Here is a 17,732-nt window from a genome sequence, read left to right as displayed (position 1 = left end):
TTAAGATTTCAAAGCTCTAGAGCTAAGCGTTCTCAAGTTTTTAGGAACATGACATACAAATAAATAAATCAATAAAAGGACAAACTTTAAGACTTATAGTTATAGATTTATCTCAATCTAATTTGGTATTAGGTGGTTATCTGACTTGCTGGTACAATTTTAGCCCACATGCATCACCTCTGCATACTATTATTTCTATTTTTGTGTTAAATTTCAGATTGACTATTACATGCGTTGGCTCATCAAAAATCCAAAGTAAGCAATGATAAGTATTGATATAATATATCCTTTCCTAATACAGGGTGTTTCAAAACGTATTGCAAAAATTTTAACAACTTGTAGGGAGTGAATTGAGAAGTATGTCTGTTTTTTTTCTCATTTTTCTACAATGAGTTAAGAGCATCAGAGAGCTTCAATGTGTGGCCTACTAGCCCCTGGAAGTAGGTTGCAACAAGCACAAAATGAAGCAGTAGAGAAATGCCAACGTTAAGGTTTGGGTTCGTGTGATAGATAAAAAAGGAACTTTGTAAACCAATCAAGGTGACCAGCGTCAAAAAGTAAACTTAAATACTATTTAAAGTCCCTGCTGCTTGGTTAAGTGCTTGTTACAGCCTACTTCCAGGGGCTAGTAGGCCACACTTTGAAGGTCTCTGGCACTCTTTTAACTCATCCTAGGAAAATGGGGGGAAAACGAGCATACTCCTTAACTCACCCCCTACAACTCCTTAAATTTTTTGCATAGCTTTTTCAAACACCCTGTATTGCAACAGAGTATACACGGTGTTGTTTTTGCTCGAAAAAGTGATTTTTTTCAAAAACTATGTTTTCTAGAAAGTTGAAATTTGTACTATGCATTATAAGTGCCGGGGAAAACCTTATACCGAAATTGCATCTAAATCGAAAAATATTTTCATGTTTTTGGAAAATTTAAATTTTAACCGCTAGGTGCTATAAGAAAATTGTCAATGAGAAAATTGTAGAGCGTCACCGAAAACGTACAAATAGCGTTAGCGCGATAAAAATAGACGTCTTTTTCAGTGAAAAAATACGACTTGAAAAACTGACAAGTTGGGCAAGCTAAAATAACTTTTTTTGAACTCCATTGGGAGAGTAGTGTAACTTTATGAAAGTCAGAAATTTGTTATCTGATATTTAATGCAATAAACACTGCTGAAAAATCAAGGAGACAATGGCGAAGAAGGTATTACACGATTTAATATCGTAGGATGAAAAATGCGAATTTTTTAAAAAAACATTTTATGTATCTACTTACAAACAAAATTTATAAGTACGTTTCGAAAATACCACCTTCTTGGGCGCGAACAATTATATTGTCGAAGGCGGCTTGAATCATTTCCGTGGTTACTTCCTGGCAAGCGCTTACAATTCGTTGCGCAGCTCTTCAATGGTCTCAACTGGAGTGTCGTACACCTTGTCCTTGACGAAGCCCCAAAGAAAGAAATCCAACGGAGTCAGATCAGGCGACCTTGCTGACCAGTGTACGGGACCGTTTCTCCCTATCCATCGTTGTGGAAATTCGTTGTTTAGTTAATCTCTCACGGCTCTGTGGAAATGAGGTGGGGTACCGTCTTGCTGAAACCACAGTCTTGCTCATTGCGCCAATGGCAGTTCAAGTTGTTGTTCTAGCTCATTTCTCAAGAAATCTAAATAACTCTGGCCATTTAGACTTTGCGGTAAGAATACTGGACTAATTAACCGGTTTCCAACAAGACCAATCCAAACATTTAAGCGCCCAAATTGAAATGGGTGACAGTGTTCACATCCCCAGTGTGGATTTGTGTCTTCCCAAACATGATTATTTTGGTGATTGCAAGGGCCGTCTCCTGCAAACGAGGATTCATCCGAGAATAGCATGGTGCGGAGGAATTGTGGGTCGTTGAGCACGGAATTTAGCAGCCAGTTGCAAAAATCCAGCCGTTGTTGAGAGTCTCCATCTCGTAAACCATGGTGAAGCGTTGTTCTGTAAGGATGGTACTTAAGCCTATGTAAAATTTCCCAAATGCGAGTTTTGCTGCAAGACAAATTGCATTAAAAACCAGATTAACAAATTTCTGACTTTCATTAAGTTACACTACTCTCCCAATGGAATTCAAAAAAAGTTATTGGAATTCAAAAAAAGTTATTTTAGCTTGCCCAACTTGTCACTTTTTCAAGTCGTATTTTGTCAGTGAAAAAGACGTCTATTTTTTCGGGCCAACGCTATTTGTACGTTTTCGGTGACGCTCTACAATTTTCTCATTGACAATTTTCTTATAGTACCTAGCGGTTAAAATTTAAATTTTCAAAAAACGTGAAAATATTTTTCGATTTAGATGCAATTTTGGTAGAAAGTGTCCCCCGGCACATTATAATGTACAGTACAAATTTCAACTTTCCAGAAAACAGTTTTTGAAAAAAATCACTTTTTCAAGCACCAAAAAACACCCTGTATATAATAAGGTTATTCAAATTTATTCGGATAGTTAGGCAGCCCTCAAGGCTCTCAACCAGTTTCAGGTCTCTTTAAAACTGGTTTATAGCTGTTTGAATCTCCTCTCGGAGCTAGGCACCAACAATAAAGTTCAGCTCTTAAACGCAAAGTTCAGCTCTATTGGGTTCCTGGCCATCGGGGGTACTATGGTAACGAGAAAGCCGATGTCTTAGCCAAGAAGGGGGCAGAGGCTGGGTTCTTTGGTCCTGAACCTGCCGTTCCTATTCCCTCTCGCATAGTTCGCGACCTTATCTCTAAATCCATGACTGACCGTCAACTCAAGCTTTGGCTTGAGATGGATGGCCAAAGGCAGGCTAAAGAGTTTATCTCGGGCCCCTCTAGGCAGAGAGCTAAGGAGCTGCTCTCGCTTTCCAAATCTAATATCAGGTTGGTCGTTGGCCTACTAACAGGTTACTGTCTCCTTAACAGACATCTTTACCTGATTGGAATCAGTGATGATCCAATCTGTAGGGCATATCAGGCTGAGGAGGAAACCGCCTCTCATGTGCTTTGTAGGTGCGATTACTACGCGGCCCAAAGATTTGAGCATCTTGGTATGCATCAGCTGGAAACTTCTGATTTCTATAACATGCCGGCCAAGGGGATTTTCCGTTTTGTGTCGGATATCTCTTAAGTCTTAAGGTTCGGGGTTGCACAATGGACCTTTGGTCGAAGTGTGCGAACGGGCATGTCCTTAGCCCTTCACCCCTTTCACTAATAATAATAGTAATATAACAACTGTACATACATTTGGAAATATATATTATACCTCCATCTTGGCTACAAAAATGTAACGTGTACCTTCAGAGGCTTGGTTTTCACCAAACCATCAATATGTGCAACACATCGAATTAATATCAGAAGTAAATGTTTAGTAGTGTATTTATTAATTACCCTTACATAGTATGGTTGTAGGGATATCCCCTTCAGTGAATCTGAATTTCAATTGGTCTCAAAAGAAAGTATATTCCAAGAAAAAAAAGAAAAGCAGAAACAAGATAATTGGACTAAGTCAATAAAAGATATAAGAAAAATTATTTGAATACTAGGGGAATTGCCATACTATACAACTTAAGCAGGGAGAGCAATCTATCTCCACTTAAGGTTAAGTGATAATAATTCAACACTAAAATTGCATTGACTGGCATTATGATTATAAAGTCCAGTAACTTTAGGGTCATTCCATGTCAATTCGACTAGCGGAAAATTTGCCTAATTTATAATTTTAATAATATTTTTTCTACGAGTAGTAGCTTAAGAAAACTAGTTTCCCAAAGTTTTAGATTTGTAATTAAATTATTTGAAAAGTTATAATTTTTTTAAATTTTGGGTTATTTTCGATTTTAAATCTTTAAATGAATTTTTCTCGAATATATTGGTATCTAATAGACATATACCAAAGATAATAAGCAAATTAAGTATAAATTTTGTGCTTAATCCGAATATGGGAGTCAAAGTTCGCTAAAAAAATTATGAAACGAAATAATTGACTACTTGAGGGGTCCAATAGACTTCCAGATTTTGACTTGTACTCCACCTTCAAAATTTTATATTTTTGGCCCAACAGGCTAGTTACTTTAAATTATAAATGGCATCAATGAGAAATTATTTTAAAGCAGAAAAAATTATTATTATAATGTTAGAAAAAAACACGAAATGAAATACTTTATTATTTGGGGGGTTCAATAGACTCCCAAATTTCAACCTGTACTCCACCTCAAATTTTTTTCAAATTTTTATATTTTGGGCCCAACAGGCTACTTACTTTAAATTATAAATGGCATCAATGAGAAATTATTTTAAACCAGAATGTTTATTTTATTATTCCAATAAAGAATCAAATATTTAAAAGGAAAGTAGGAAACAAAATGATTTAAACTTTCTTTTGGATATTGTACTTTACTAGTACCCTTTCCACGAGATTCAGGCCCATCTCTACCATTGGGCTAGGAAGGGCTAAGCCCTAAGGAGCCGCGCTCTGAAGGGGCGCCGTCCGGCCCTTTACAGTTAAATTATAAAAAAAATATAAAGTATTCAATAAAGATGGGGTGATACGAAAAAGAGTGCCTGATATTATTAGCCCAGGGGCACCTAAAAGGTAAAGATATCCCTGACGAGATTTATAGACTTTTTTAGGAATTTGTATTGAAGCCCATTTGAAGTTAATGGACATTGCACTTCACAAAGAACATTGCATTCAGGAATCCAACACAAGTCTTCTCTTCTTTTTTTTCTCCTTGGTCGTGAAGAGCTAGGGCTAGACATAGCCTTAACAGCTCTGAGAGTCCAAATTGGAAAGTCGCGGGAAAATAGATATATACAAAAACCAAAGAAACAGAGTTCAATTACACAAGGCTATAGGAGACTTGAGGGCACATTAGTTTTAAGTGAATTTTAAGTTTAGCTTTAAAAATATGAATAGCCCTCAAGGAAACAATGTCCTCAGGGAGAGCATTCCAATGAGGAATAACTCTGGGAAAAAATGGTATGATGTTACTAAACCAGGAGGGTGCAAACATTTTACGAGAGTTTCGTCTTTTTAATCTGAAATTTCAACCAAAACACCGAAGTATATCTTTCCATCGTAAACGCAGGTAACAAATTTCCCTGGTGTTAATTCTGTGAGTGGGGATGTTTCCATTTCTTTTTTACTTCCAGGGTTGGCTGATTTAAATCAACCTGATTTTAATCACAATTTAAATCAATTTTTATAAAGTATTTTTGAAAAAGAAAAAACCTCGCCAATTGCTATAATTCATGTTTAAATATAATCTTTTTTGTACTTTCCCCCTAATGTTGCATTGGATTCTACCTGTAGGTGGAGATTCCGCCTAATTTGTTTTGTAAAGTACCAAAATAGGTTTTAAAAAATAAAAACTTCTATATGATTATTAGCTTAAATTTAATAAATTCATTATCTTTAAAAATTAAAACATTTGTTTTAGGTAAAATTATGATACTAAATTATATAAAACTTTGAAATTTCAATTAAAATCAAATAAAACAATAAAAATCCCATTTAAATAAAAAAAATCCAAAAATTGCCATCCCTGTTTACTTTCCAAGGACACTTTGAAATTTTCTATATCTCCCGAAAGCCTCGAAATATTTAGTAAAAAATAGTATTTCATTTCGTGTTTTTTTAACATTAAAATAATAATTTTTTCTGCTTTAAAATAATTTCTCATTAATGTCATTTATAATTTAAAGTAACAAGCCTGTTGGGCGCAAAATATGAAATTTTGGAAAAAAATCTTAGGTGGAGTACAAGTCGAAATTTGGGAGTCTATTGAACCCCCCAAATAATAAAGTATTTCATTTCGTGTTTTTTTTAACATAATAATATTTTTTTTCTGCTTTAAAATAATTTCTCATTGATGCCATTTATAATTTAAAGTAACTAGCCTGTTGGGCCAAAAATATAAAATTTTCAAAATTTTTGAAGGGTGAGTACAAGTCGAAATCTGGAAGTCTATTGGACCCCTCAAGTAGTCAATTATTTCGCGACGTAAGTTTGACTGCCATATTCGGATTCAGCACTAAATTTATACTTAATTTGCTTATTATCTTTGGTATATGTCTATTAAGTATTTGAGAAAAACTCATTTTAAAGATTTAAAATCAAAAATAACCCAAAATTAAAAAAAATCTTAACTTTTCAAATGATTTAATTACAAGTCTAAAACTTTGGGAAACTAGTTTTCTTAAGCTACTATACTCGTAGAAAAAATATAATTAAAATTATGAATTAGGCAAATTTTCCGCTAGTCGAATTGACATGGAATGACCCTTTAGGGTTTCACTTTGGAAAAGCGGCGGACGCGTTTTTAGTCACGAAAGGCGCCAAATTGTAAAGCGCGTTTGGGTACAAGTTTGAGGAAAAATGATGGCTCATACCGAAATATTCCATAGAACAGTTTTGGTAGAAAATAGCCGGGCCCTAATTTCCGTAATTGAGTTTGCAACCGTAAATACAATACAAACTGAGTTATTATCTAAAACCAATTTTTGTAGCCCTATTTCCCGCCACAAAAATTGTGCTCACAAACAAATGGGGACTCTTGACATTTTACGTATTTTGACTAAATGAAAGTGCCTGTAAAAATTCAGCTCAGTAGCAATCGTTTCAAAATTTTGGCAAAATTTTTTACTTAAATTACTAGACTAGTTATGTATTGCAATTTGTGTAAAGATACATTACATACATACTGCAATGTGGGTGATAAGAGTGAAAGTACTGACTGCGTTTAGGGCCTACTCCCATAAATGATGTAAATTTCCCTTTTTCATAAAAAAATGTTCCCAATGTAGCTAGAACATAAATGTTTCAAGAATATTTGCAGTATAGAAAGATGGATGTACATTACATACTTCTGCTAATATAGTTTAAAAATAAAATGCAATAGACATAAAAAAATAACCCTTTATCTTTGCACACTTTCAAGAAATGTATCACAGATCTTTCTCTCACGTTACACACTAAAAGTATTTACCGTCAGGCACATTAAATTATTCGGCACATTTAAAAGTAAATATTTAAAAAGGAACAAAAGTTAGAATGAAGTAATGCTAACTAAAGGATTACCACTTTCAACTAAAATAAGAATGGGAATGGTTTTAAAGGAAAAGTTGTATAACCCAATTTAAGAAAATAGTTTGTACATTTAACTCTGTACATTTAAAATTGTTATAAAATTAAACTACAATTCATTTGCAAGATTTGGGATTAAAACAATTTGGCAAAATTATATATTAAATTTAACGTAGTAACTGGAAAGCGGCACCTAAAACCCAACTTGCTTCCATTCCTTGCAACTTCTTAATTAACTGAAAAATAAAGCACATTATTTTCATTGCAAAAATTATAACATAACAGTTGAAGTAGTTTTTAACTCATTATTGCCTTTACAAATGCAACAATGCCTATATAAGTTTGTTCAACCCAAAAGGGTCAAAACAAAACGTCTTTTTTACAGGATTTGACTTCTATTGCATTAGTATTAGTTCAATATTGTTGTACATAAACTATATTTCTTACATTAATGTCTTTATACTGGTTGAGACCTAAACCATTTTTTAAGAATGCTGTAATATATGTCAGATCCATACAAAGAAACAGTTCATCTTCATTCAGTTTTGAACAAACTGAAAAAAAACATTAACAATGAAACTTCAGTAGCAATAAAATCACATAGCAGTTGGTGGATATTAGTCTTATGTTGTCTTCCTCGGACATAACTACCATCTCCAGACAACGTAAAAGAAATATCTAGCACATTATCATGGGCTATGTGTTCAGTTAAGGACATTGATGTACCTAACTTAGCTGCTCTTAAGAAGTCATCAATTTTAACAACACCTCCTACTTGACGATCTAATGAGATAAAAGTTTTTTTTTTAAATAAGAATCAAGATTTAATGGATTTTAATCATACCTATAATTCCTGCATCAGCAGCACGATCAAAATAATATGACATTGCGTAAATGTCCCTACTATCTACTTCATTTGGAGTAAAGATGCTATCACTCAAAACAGCTTTGGCTTGATGATAACAGGCATGATAGCCAAAATAGCTAGAGTTAATCCCTCTAAAAAATTATTGAATATTGAAAAATTCTTTAAAACTTAATTACTTTGTAAACTTACTTAATTTTGTAAACAGTATCTCCATAAACCCAATTCCTACTTGAACCTGGATAAAAGCAAGGTGTTTCTAACTCAATTTCTCCAGACTCTTCATCTAAAAATGAAACGTTTAATTTAGTTTTTAAATGTTTATTGCAGAGGGTTAGTAAAGGTGTGCCCACAGTAGTTGGAATTTTACTAGGTTATTTTTGTATGTTTAAAAAATTAAAATTTTTATCAATTTAAATAAGTAGTTAAATACAACTGATGAAATCATTATAATACTGTTCAATTAGTGCCATAAACATCTAAAGATTCGGTATAGTATTGGCTAACTTTCTGCCACAAAACCAGTCCCAAATCCATTATACAAAATGGGAATTTTAATTTCTCAAACCTAACCTCCATAAATTATCCAAATAGAAATCACTTTTTAAGGTGAAGGTTCACAAATGTAATGGTTTCTACCAAAAGATGAGGTGAGAATAATCTACACTGCTGAAACAGACTTATAATTGAATTGTATCTCCATAGCATAAGTACTCTATTTATTTTTTTTTAATTTACTTATTAGGCATTATACACAGAAAGATGGCCAAAGAGTGATTCCAGAATGGGATCAGACATGTCCAACATGGATTTTGCTTAAATTTTTTGTAGAGTATTTTTAAGCAGATTCTTCACTTCGTGTTTTTTGAAATAAAGAATTATTAAGGTAGTAATATTCGATGTAGCTGGTGTAGCACAATAGTGCTTGGTTGAGTTTCAACAGACCACCCCACCCTCAATAACAAATCTCATATCTTTGCATCCGTTCCTTCAAGATATACTCTTGGATGAAAAATCAGGTCAAGGTCACATTTAATAAACATAATTCAGTTTCTAGGGTCCAAAGAAGTTGTTATATACACATGCATGTTAATTAATGAGAGGAAAAAAACCATGGATGTTCCAAGAAAGAAACAATCTTGTCTCAATCTTTTAGAAATATGAAATGTTCAATATGATTAAGGCTCTGCTACATTATAATTAAACACAAACACAACAGAAGCCTAAAAACGAAAAAGTGTGGTGTCATGATGAAATCTGACCTGGAATTACTGGCACGTAATTAAACACAATTAGTTCCTAAATTCAAAATACTCAAGACAAAATTCTAGGTTTAAAAATATAACACATACTATCCATTTGTGCTTCAGTCATCTAAAAATAATTTAGAAAAGCTAGTACTTACCAATATTTATTGCTGGATTGGTAGACAAAAGAATTCCAAGTCTGGCAGACATCAATCCAAATCCAAGGTAACTAAGTTTCATAAGTTTTAATTAAATTAAATCATACATTTGCTAAGCCTACATATAAGATCTGGACATGTAGTTATGACGCATTTAATTTTTGTCTGACTAGTTTCTATTTCAACAGTAATATTTGATATTGGAAAACCCATCTCAATTGAATGTTTTGTTTTGGGTGTTGGTTACCATCTCCAGACTTTATTATACCCATGTCGCAATGGCTTTGAATTACCAGGAGTAAATAGATTGTTTTGGCAATTTTTAATAATAATCCCACATTTCTTTCATGAGTGCTTATATCCAGGGCTGACCACTTTGTGCAATAGGTTTACACGCTTCCCGTTAAATAGTATGTAATCGCAGCATACTCCACGTAATTATAGTACAGGCAAGTGATCAGCCCCTCCGCTCAAGTGCTAGAAATGCCTAACTCGCTATTTTCTTCTGATATTATCAATACATAGAAAGAAGAAAATTACCTTTTAGAGTAAACAGTGACTGGTTTACTTAATCTAGGCTCAATAGCTGATGCAAAGTGTGATTTTGGGCTAAGCATTAATGTATTCAACTCGCTAGGTAAAAACGTGATTTGTGTTGATCCTCCACCTAAATCTAATGTGACCACAGTATCGCTTAGAGTCATATCACTTCTTTCTAAAAACATAAGTGTGAAAAAAATTAAGAAATTTATTTATCAATGTATTTTCTTTCCCAATTACCTAAAAGAAAGTTGACAGTTTGCCAAGCAAATATTCCTAGATAAAAATTTACTATAAATTATACAAAATAATGAATATAAATACAGTTTAACACAAACCTTCATCAGTTCCTTCCAAAACTGAAACATAATCTGAATGGTATTTAAAAGGAGTTGCAATAAAAAAAGCTCGAACCTTGAAAAAGAAATTAATTATAAGTATAAGCGGCCCAGCAGGAGGAAGTTAAATTCTATTGGGCTCAATTTTGGTTTTTAAGATTGATTCTACTAATCTCTCATGATATAAACTCAAATATGGAATTCTCTACAATGGAATCATCACCAAATTATTTGAGTAATACAACAATGCCAATCAGGGTTGGGTGGTTTAAGCCGTGGTTAATATAAAATAAACCTGGTTTAAACCCAAAAAACCCTGGTTGTGATTTTGGTTTTTTCCCAACCCTGGTGCCAATGGGACAAAATTGAATATTGATTATTCAAAAATGCCAATTTTGTTCTAACTGAGCTATTTTGAAATTCATATTACAATATGTTCAGATCAAAAGGCATGCATGTGTACTCATTAGACTTACTAAGTGAAAACTATTCATAAGTCCAGAACTGATTCGGACCAAGCTATGACGTCACCAAAATGTCCCGGACAGTTCAGAACTTTATGTTCGAAAAGTCTGAAATTCCATCCTAAAAGCACGTATTAACTGGGCTAAAAATATTGCAGACAAATTTAAGAGAGCTCAGCCTTGGGTTCTTGATGGTACCGGCTTTTGAGTAAGTAGTGCTCGGACAGTCCCGAACGATCTAAGAAACTGATCTCGGGAGCTAATAGTTCTGCACCCGAACAGTTTAAGAATACGGTTCCTGGCGAATAGACTGCCAAGGGACAGTTCGTGCAGTTCGGAACTGGTGAATAGTTTTCACCTAATATTGCACCATTTAATCGGATTAACATAGGCAGCTGCTATGCTAATGATGTCAAACCAAAAAATGACAAAAAAAGTGGCACTAGTTGATAAAATGATCTCAGTATTAAAATCATAACACTTCATATCGCATTAAAGGACTACATTAATTTCAAACTCAAATCGACTTAAAAATCTTACTGTATCTAAAATATTATCAGCTTTGCTTTCTGGTAACAGTCTTAAGCCAGCAGTAGCCTTCAGACAAATCGGTGTCTTATGCCAGTAATCTTTCGGAATAAGCTTCTGTGCTTGTTTTACCAAAGGCATCAAACTATCTGGAATCTAACATCAATTTCAATAGAAAAATCATTAATTTTAAATTTTCATTTAAACAAAAATTAAATTACCTGTTCAGGAGCCGATGCAAAACTAGAAAGCCCTGGTTTTGTAAAATAATAATCTCCAGAAACTATATTCATTTGCTCTGCCAATTAAGAGTAAGAAATAAGTTAATCAAACAAACTAAAAACCATGGAACAAACAGCTACCCTCAATAATGAATCAACAATTTCAATCTATCACTCTGTGCAATCAGTGGTCACACTTTCTGTATTGAGTCCGTAAGCTTGGCATAATCTGAAAACCTGGCATAACCTTATTGTGCATAGGCTAAAAAATCAGACATGGGATCTGTAAGTCCCAGCTTTAGGGATAAGGAAGTATTTCCCCAAGCAACTATCCTTATCTAAGAGTGAAAAAACACGAATAGGTAGAATGGTCCATAAGGAAAAAAACCCTAAACATTTTGTATTAACTTATCCTAGTCTAAGCCTGCTACCACATGCCAAAGGTAAATGCATCATGAACTAATTTGTTAGTTATTAAAAGGAGTAAAGCCTTTTATGTCAAGACTTTACTTAGTTGGGTGCAGGAATCTATTTCTCTAAAACATCAATCTCAAGATGTAAAAATTAAGTCCTCTCCTCATTAAATTTAAATAAAATGATCGGTAAATGGCACACCCATAATTCTTAAAAAGATGGGCTGATAAAGAACAAAGGAATAATCCAGTTGTTGAGAGTTGTCAATACTACTTTCTTATTTCAAACAATTTCTAAAGTTTCGATTCCTATTATATATATATATATATATATATATAACCAGAGATAAATTTAATTATTCACACAAAATTTAGCATTAAAGGCTTCTACCAGTCCCCAGAGAGATATAATTTGGTCCCCCCTCAGTCTCAATTCCCACCAATGGAAAAATGGCACTTTAGCCCCTGGGCATTCCTCCATTGTCTCTCCTTTGACAGGTTCAGGAGGAAGAAGTGATTTTCCCTTTAAAAATTATGTAAACATACAGTAGCCCCTTTAAAAGGGGGCTACTGTAATTTCAGAGAGGGTGGGTGAACTACTGTCACAGAAGCTAATTACATAATAACATAAGTAACATAAATACAATAAGTATGACAATTAACGAGATTTACAACCAAACTGATTTTCATAGCTATTGCGTAATCAAGATGTTTTCTCAGCACAGAGCCCTCTAGTGTCTAAAATATGCGAGACTTCCGATAGATAGGCAGAATATTAGGCTAAAATGATAAATTAAAAAAGTTTTTCTCAGCTCCACAAGCTCATTTTTTTTACCACGCATGATTCCCATGCGGGCTTCAAAACCAAGTAGTTATCCAAAACAACAAGTCGCAAGTCCAAGTCACAGCTTGAAGTGAATATCAGTGCCAAAAAAAGGTTCGGTTAGAAAATTAGCATTAAAGCAATAGGAAGTATCATCCTTATTGTTATTATTTCACTTTATGTTAATACCCATATATCATTTGATTTATTTTGAATTTTCATACTGATTTCATGCTTTATGAAATGTAAACCATAGAGCTATCTTATGGCCCTATTGTTATTAAATTTCATTTGAACAATACAAAGGCCTAAAAAAATGAGGATTTAACTGAAAATTTTGTTATAATATTGTACTTGTAAATATATTGAAAACCAATTGTTAATCAAGTTATTAAAGACGTATTAATAGACAATTTGTCATAGTATTTCAACTTTTCAAGTCAATTAAATCCTCAAAAAAATTATCTATTAGCCGATATGGAATTTAACCATAAGGTGTCATAATGGTGGAAATTAACAGTGCCTACAGAGCATATTGTCCATGTTAAATCACCAATTTTAAAACAATTAATTTTATTTTAAGTAATTATTACAAGAGTTATAAATTAAGAAGTCTAGATCAAATATATGAAATCACTCTTGATTCGGAATTAGTGGATTAATAAAACAGTAATTATTCTTTTGTCGTCTGCAAGTCTGCTGCCACGCTTTACTTTTACCTTTTTTATAATCAGATAGTTATTAGTTCTTCCTGAACATTTCTTTTACATCTTTAAGTGAAGGATCTCACTTTTATCAAAACTTGGGACTGCTTTTATATTTATAACTGAGCATTAGGTCGTTAAGCTGCTGTAACTAGTTCCTCCCATAAGAGAAAGGATGTTATCAATGCAAATGTAAATTGGATTCAACGTAATCGTTGGGAACTTTTAGTTAACACATTTTTATGTACAAGGTACCTCCTTTGCAGATGTTGATCATCATGTAGACTTTTCATGCATCAATCACTACAACCATAAGTGTATAATATTGTTATTTTAAGTGTGACACTATTCTTCACATGCAAAAGTTTTACTGAGAACTATTCACAAGACACACTGCATTACGGGCTTCGCTTGCTAACACGTCACACGTAGCCTTTGACAGCGCCTCGCTAGGGGGAGACTTCCTTGTGATGACATCACTACGTTACTAGCTCTCAATAAAATATTTCCCAAAGTGACAAACTTATAGAATAATATTATAGACTAATGCTACAGCTCAAGCGCAACTTAATGCTGATTTAAAACTCCTATGAGATGATACTATTAACCTACAGATCAGGGTTGGCACTTTTATGATTTTTTCAATAAAAATAACGTCAATCAATTTTTTTGAATTTATTCATTTAAATACAATGGCTCTTTTCCTGTATAATTAACGGATATTTAACTCATATCAGTTAGCTAATCTAGAATTAAATAAAATATTAATTAAATTTTATTATTTAATAATTTAGTTTGCTTAGATTTTCTATGTAGTTTCATTATTTAAGAACCTATTTTTGGCCATTTTTATTTCTCCATTGAAATACATTGCATGATTTAAATCAACCAACCCTGCTAGAGATCAACAGCTCAGACCCTCTGGCGTGAATACGAGAATAGAACCAATTTATTCTATAATTCAAGATACGACAAAAGAGATTGCCCAATTTAATATGGGTCTAAAGAGTGTACGAAACTAGTTTGATAAGATAGTAACCTCTCATAAGGAGAAATTTGATAACTTATCTAAACTTTTTACTAAGGAATTGATTGCTGTGAAAACTAATTTTGATCAGAGCCAAATACTTCTCAAAACTAAACCAAGCCACTTCTATTGCGACGGAATTAAGTTCTGGACAAGATGGAACTGATCTTAGAGAAAAGGGAGACATTATTTGGAATCAGTGAGTAAACATGTGGATGCTTCAACTATTGCAGAAGGTGTACTTTCTAAATGGGAACCAATGCCTCAGAAAAGTTAACAGAAATGTTTGGTAAAGATTCAAATTAAAGTGACGGATATTGAAGATAAACGTCAGGAGGACTTAAGGAGGACCAATTTACTCCTATTAAATATCACAGAAGACGCCCAAAGGTTGAATGATGTTTCAGGCCGCTTGTGTATGGCCGAGCTATAATAATAAGCTACGCTAATACCCAAGGCACCACCTTAGGCCTAAGTCATCGAGAAACTATTAAAGCCATGAGTTCAGGTGGCCAGGTTACAATGCGTAGGAGGGTGGTGGCAAGCTCTTCATGCTCCCTACACTTACCATTACCGTTAACCTCAACAAGTTTTTATGGAAGGGGAAACCGAAGAACCCCTTAAACCAGCGGGGAGAGAACTTGCAAACTCAACGCAGAAGGAGTTGTTCAGAGTTTGCACCCAGTGCCACAAGTTGAGATCGAACCCGGCTCCTCTTGCTGCGAGGCGAAAGTGCTAACCACTCTGCCACCCCCACAACAATTTAATCACTCTACTGACCCGAACTATTTTTAAATTCCGATGAGCCCTCCCATAACTCCTGGTCGCTACCCTAAACCACTTAAAATTATTTTTCCTAGTGATGCCCCGAAAATGCAGTTTGTCCAATATATTTCATATCATCATCAAGATCCATCTTTTAAATTGGGGTCACGTCCTGACTGCACCAAAATACAACAGTTTATGTATCAGACTATAAAACTAATGCCTCAGTAACTGTATCCAAGTCTCTTAACCCCAATTTCTTGACTAACTGACTCTAGCTTTCTACAGAGGGATTTAGACTTAACATTTATTACCACTCCCTTAAACCTTTGATATTTCTTGCCCTGGCAATTACTTGTCTTTCCTTAACTGTTCAGCTTTATTGTTATTTTTGCTGTTGGTTGCTATGAAGGGGGCACTGCTTACCTGCAGGGGTGCGCCACTGAATATAATCCATCTTTAGATAAATATTATCTCAACAACAGAGAACAGCTCAGTTAGGTTTTTATTTCATATATCCTTGACTGTGTAGTGTTTCATTCAAAAGATAAAGAGCTTGGATTCGTTAGATTAGAGTCACTGACGTAAAATCATCCAGACTTCAGAGCCAAGGACATAATATTACAAAGCATTCAGATAAAAACATTACCCATATTATCATGAGGCTTAGTTGATGGAATTATGCATCTTCACAAGCTGCCCCTGATTGCTCAAAAGGTCTCAGTATAAAAAATAGTGTGAGGCATATTACATTGGGAAAATATAGTTTATAAATAAGAAAATATCCATAAGCTATAACATCAGAAATATATATTTGTTGCTCTCGAGCAGTGTTAAATAATTTCCATATTTAAAGAAAGAATAACATGGTCAACAAAATTGTTTTTCCAACATACCTGAGTTGTTATAAAATGTTAGAATATGCACTCTTGTTCCAGTGCTACCAGCATCAAAAAAGATTACATAATGATAATTGTCATCATCTTCGGGTGATGGTAAGAAGTTTTCAACATCATTGGAGGAACTGAAGGGAGATGGTGTACTGACTAGGTAGATTGATATAAACGAAATAAACACGGCTGTTGCAAAGAGAGCAAGCATTGACTTAAGCTCAAATCCTAGTTGCTGACTCGATGCCACTGACTTATGCTCTCGCCCAGATTGCTTTTCTATATACATTTTTATTATTTAAGTAATATTTCACCTGTAAACAAAATATATTTTTAACATTAGTTTATCTTCAAAGCAACAGCCTATCTTAAACCCCAAGTATTAAGTTATTTACATTATGGTTGCCTACGGTAAATAAATGGAAATTTATATGTTCCCCAAAACTTACGACAAAATTGAAAAATTCAAGAATTACGTTTTCTTTTCACCCTCCCGGAACTGAGGAAAGCTAAACCATGGTGCCCAAGAATTGCCTCAAGATAGTAATTATCTCAAAGTGTAAATAAATACCTTCGGAACAGTATTCAATGCCATTTTTGCTTCAAAGCTGATTAACATCATCTAACTGAACATTTAACCATAAGACCTATACGCCTTTATGATTTTATATGATACATAAGTGTTTAAAACTAATTTTGTTCTAAGAAACCCTAATACCACTTAGTAATGAACTTATATATATTATCAACAAACCCTTTCAAACTCTAACACTTACACTCTCATTGGCCTTGATAATCTAAGTCTAAAAGCAATTAAATTACAGAAAATATGATAAAACTATATCCTTCTTGACATGTAGCATGATAAACTTACTTAAACAATATTTTCTTAACTTTCAAGTTGAAGTTTCATTTTCTCCCCAAAAAATTATTTTGGCTTCAAAAAGTTATAATAGTAAAATCCTTTTTTTCATAGAACTCATACATAATAATTACAATTAAATAAATAACAAAAGCTTGGCACCCATTAACCAGAGTAAGCCTTGTACACTTACCCTGCGTAATAATAGTTCGACTCTCAACCTTCGTTTTTCATAAATATTCGTAATAAATATAATTAGAAAATTTACGTTCGACTTTTGTCAATTTGGTTAACATGTTAGTTTAATTCGAAGTGTAACGAAACGAAGTTAACATTAACAAATAAAACGACGTCACAGTCCCGATTCCTCATAGATATCAGAAAAACTTCATAAATTGGAACTAACTATCATTCATTTTATCAAACTCGATCGAAGCGCGGCAGCTCTAGCAGCGGCCGATTTCACATTTTGATGCTTTCAAGCAATTTACGGCCAACTTCAAGTTACTTTTTTTGTTTTACTAAATGTAAAAAGTTGGCAGTACTTTAGTTAGGGCCATGTTACTGCTTCACCTACTTTAAAATCGCAGTTCATCTAAGTGCCAGATGTGGTTATTTTTGCGACTAGTCCCGCAAAATGTTTTTAAGAAATTATCTTTGAAACTAAAGCTAAACTCGCGACAATAAAACTAGAAGATTAGACTAAACTCAAACTTGAAACGCTTGAATGTACTGGGATGTACTAAGCTTTGTGGTGCACCTCAGGGTTCGGTCCTTGGCTCGTTATTGTTTAATGTTGTTATAA

At 33.7% G+C, this 17,732-nt stretch overlaps 1 protein-coding gene across 3 annotated transcripts; it reads right to left on the bottom strand.

Annotated features, from left to right (window-relative positions):
• Nucleotides 1-6,900: 6,900 nt before the first annotated feature.
• On the bottom strand, nucleotides 6,901-17,307 carry NTPase (ectonucleoside triphosphate diphosphohydrolase NTPase). 3 transcript variants are annotated; one of them, XM_090168097.1, is made up of 13 exons: nucleotides 17,121-17,307; nucleotides 16,072-16,379; nucleotides 11,444-11,520; nucleotides 11,235-11,378; nucleotides 10,231-10,306; nucleotides 10,133-10,168; nucleotides 9,893-10,067; nucleotides 9,353-9,423; nucleotides 8,140-8,233; nucleotides 7,927-8,081; nucleotides 7,809-7,865; nucleotides 7,530-7,636; nucleotides 6,901-7,318 (listed from the first exon to the last, which is right to left on the bottom strand). In XM_090168097.1, the coding sequence occupies exons 2-13, from the start codon at nucleotides 16,352-16,354 to the stop codon at nucleotides 7,250-7,252; spliced, it is 1,344 nt and encodes a 447-aa protein (XP_090024223.1). In that variant the 5' UTR covers nucleotides 16,355-16,379; nucleotides 17,121-17,307; the 3' UTR covers nucleotides 6,901-7,249. The 3 variants fall into 3 exon arrangements, with proteins under 3 accessions (XP_090024223.1, XP_090024224.1, XP_090024225.1); XM_090168098.1 differs by having other exon boundaries at nucleotides 7,927-8,066; XM_090168099.1 differs by lacking the exons at nucleotides 16,072-16,379; nucleotides 17,121-17,307 and adding an exon at nucleotides 13,399-13,907.
• Nucleotides 17,308-17,732: the final 425 nt, after the last annotated feature.

This window comes from Leiobunum rupestre, chromosome 3, assembly GCF_980474605.1.
Source record: "Leiobunum rupestre chromosome 3, qqLeiRupe1.1.hap1, whole genome shotgun sequence".
In the NCBI taxonomy this organism is placed as follows: Eukaryota; Metazoa; Arthropoda; class Arachnida; order Opiliones; family Sclerosomatidae; genus Leiobunum; species Leiobunum rupestre.
This window is presented reverse-complemented; position numbering and strand designations above follow the sequence as displayed.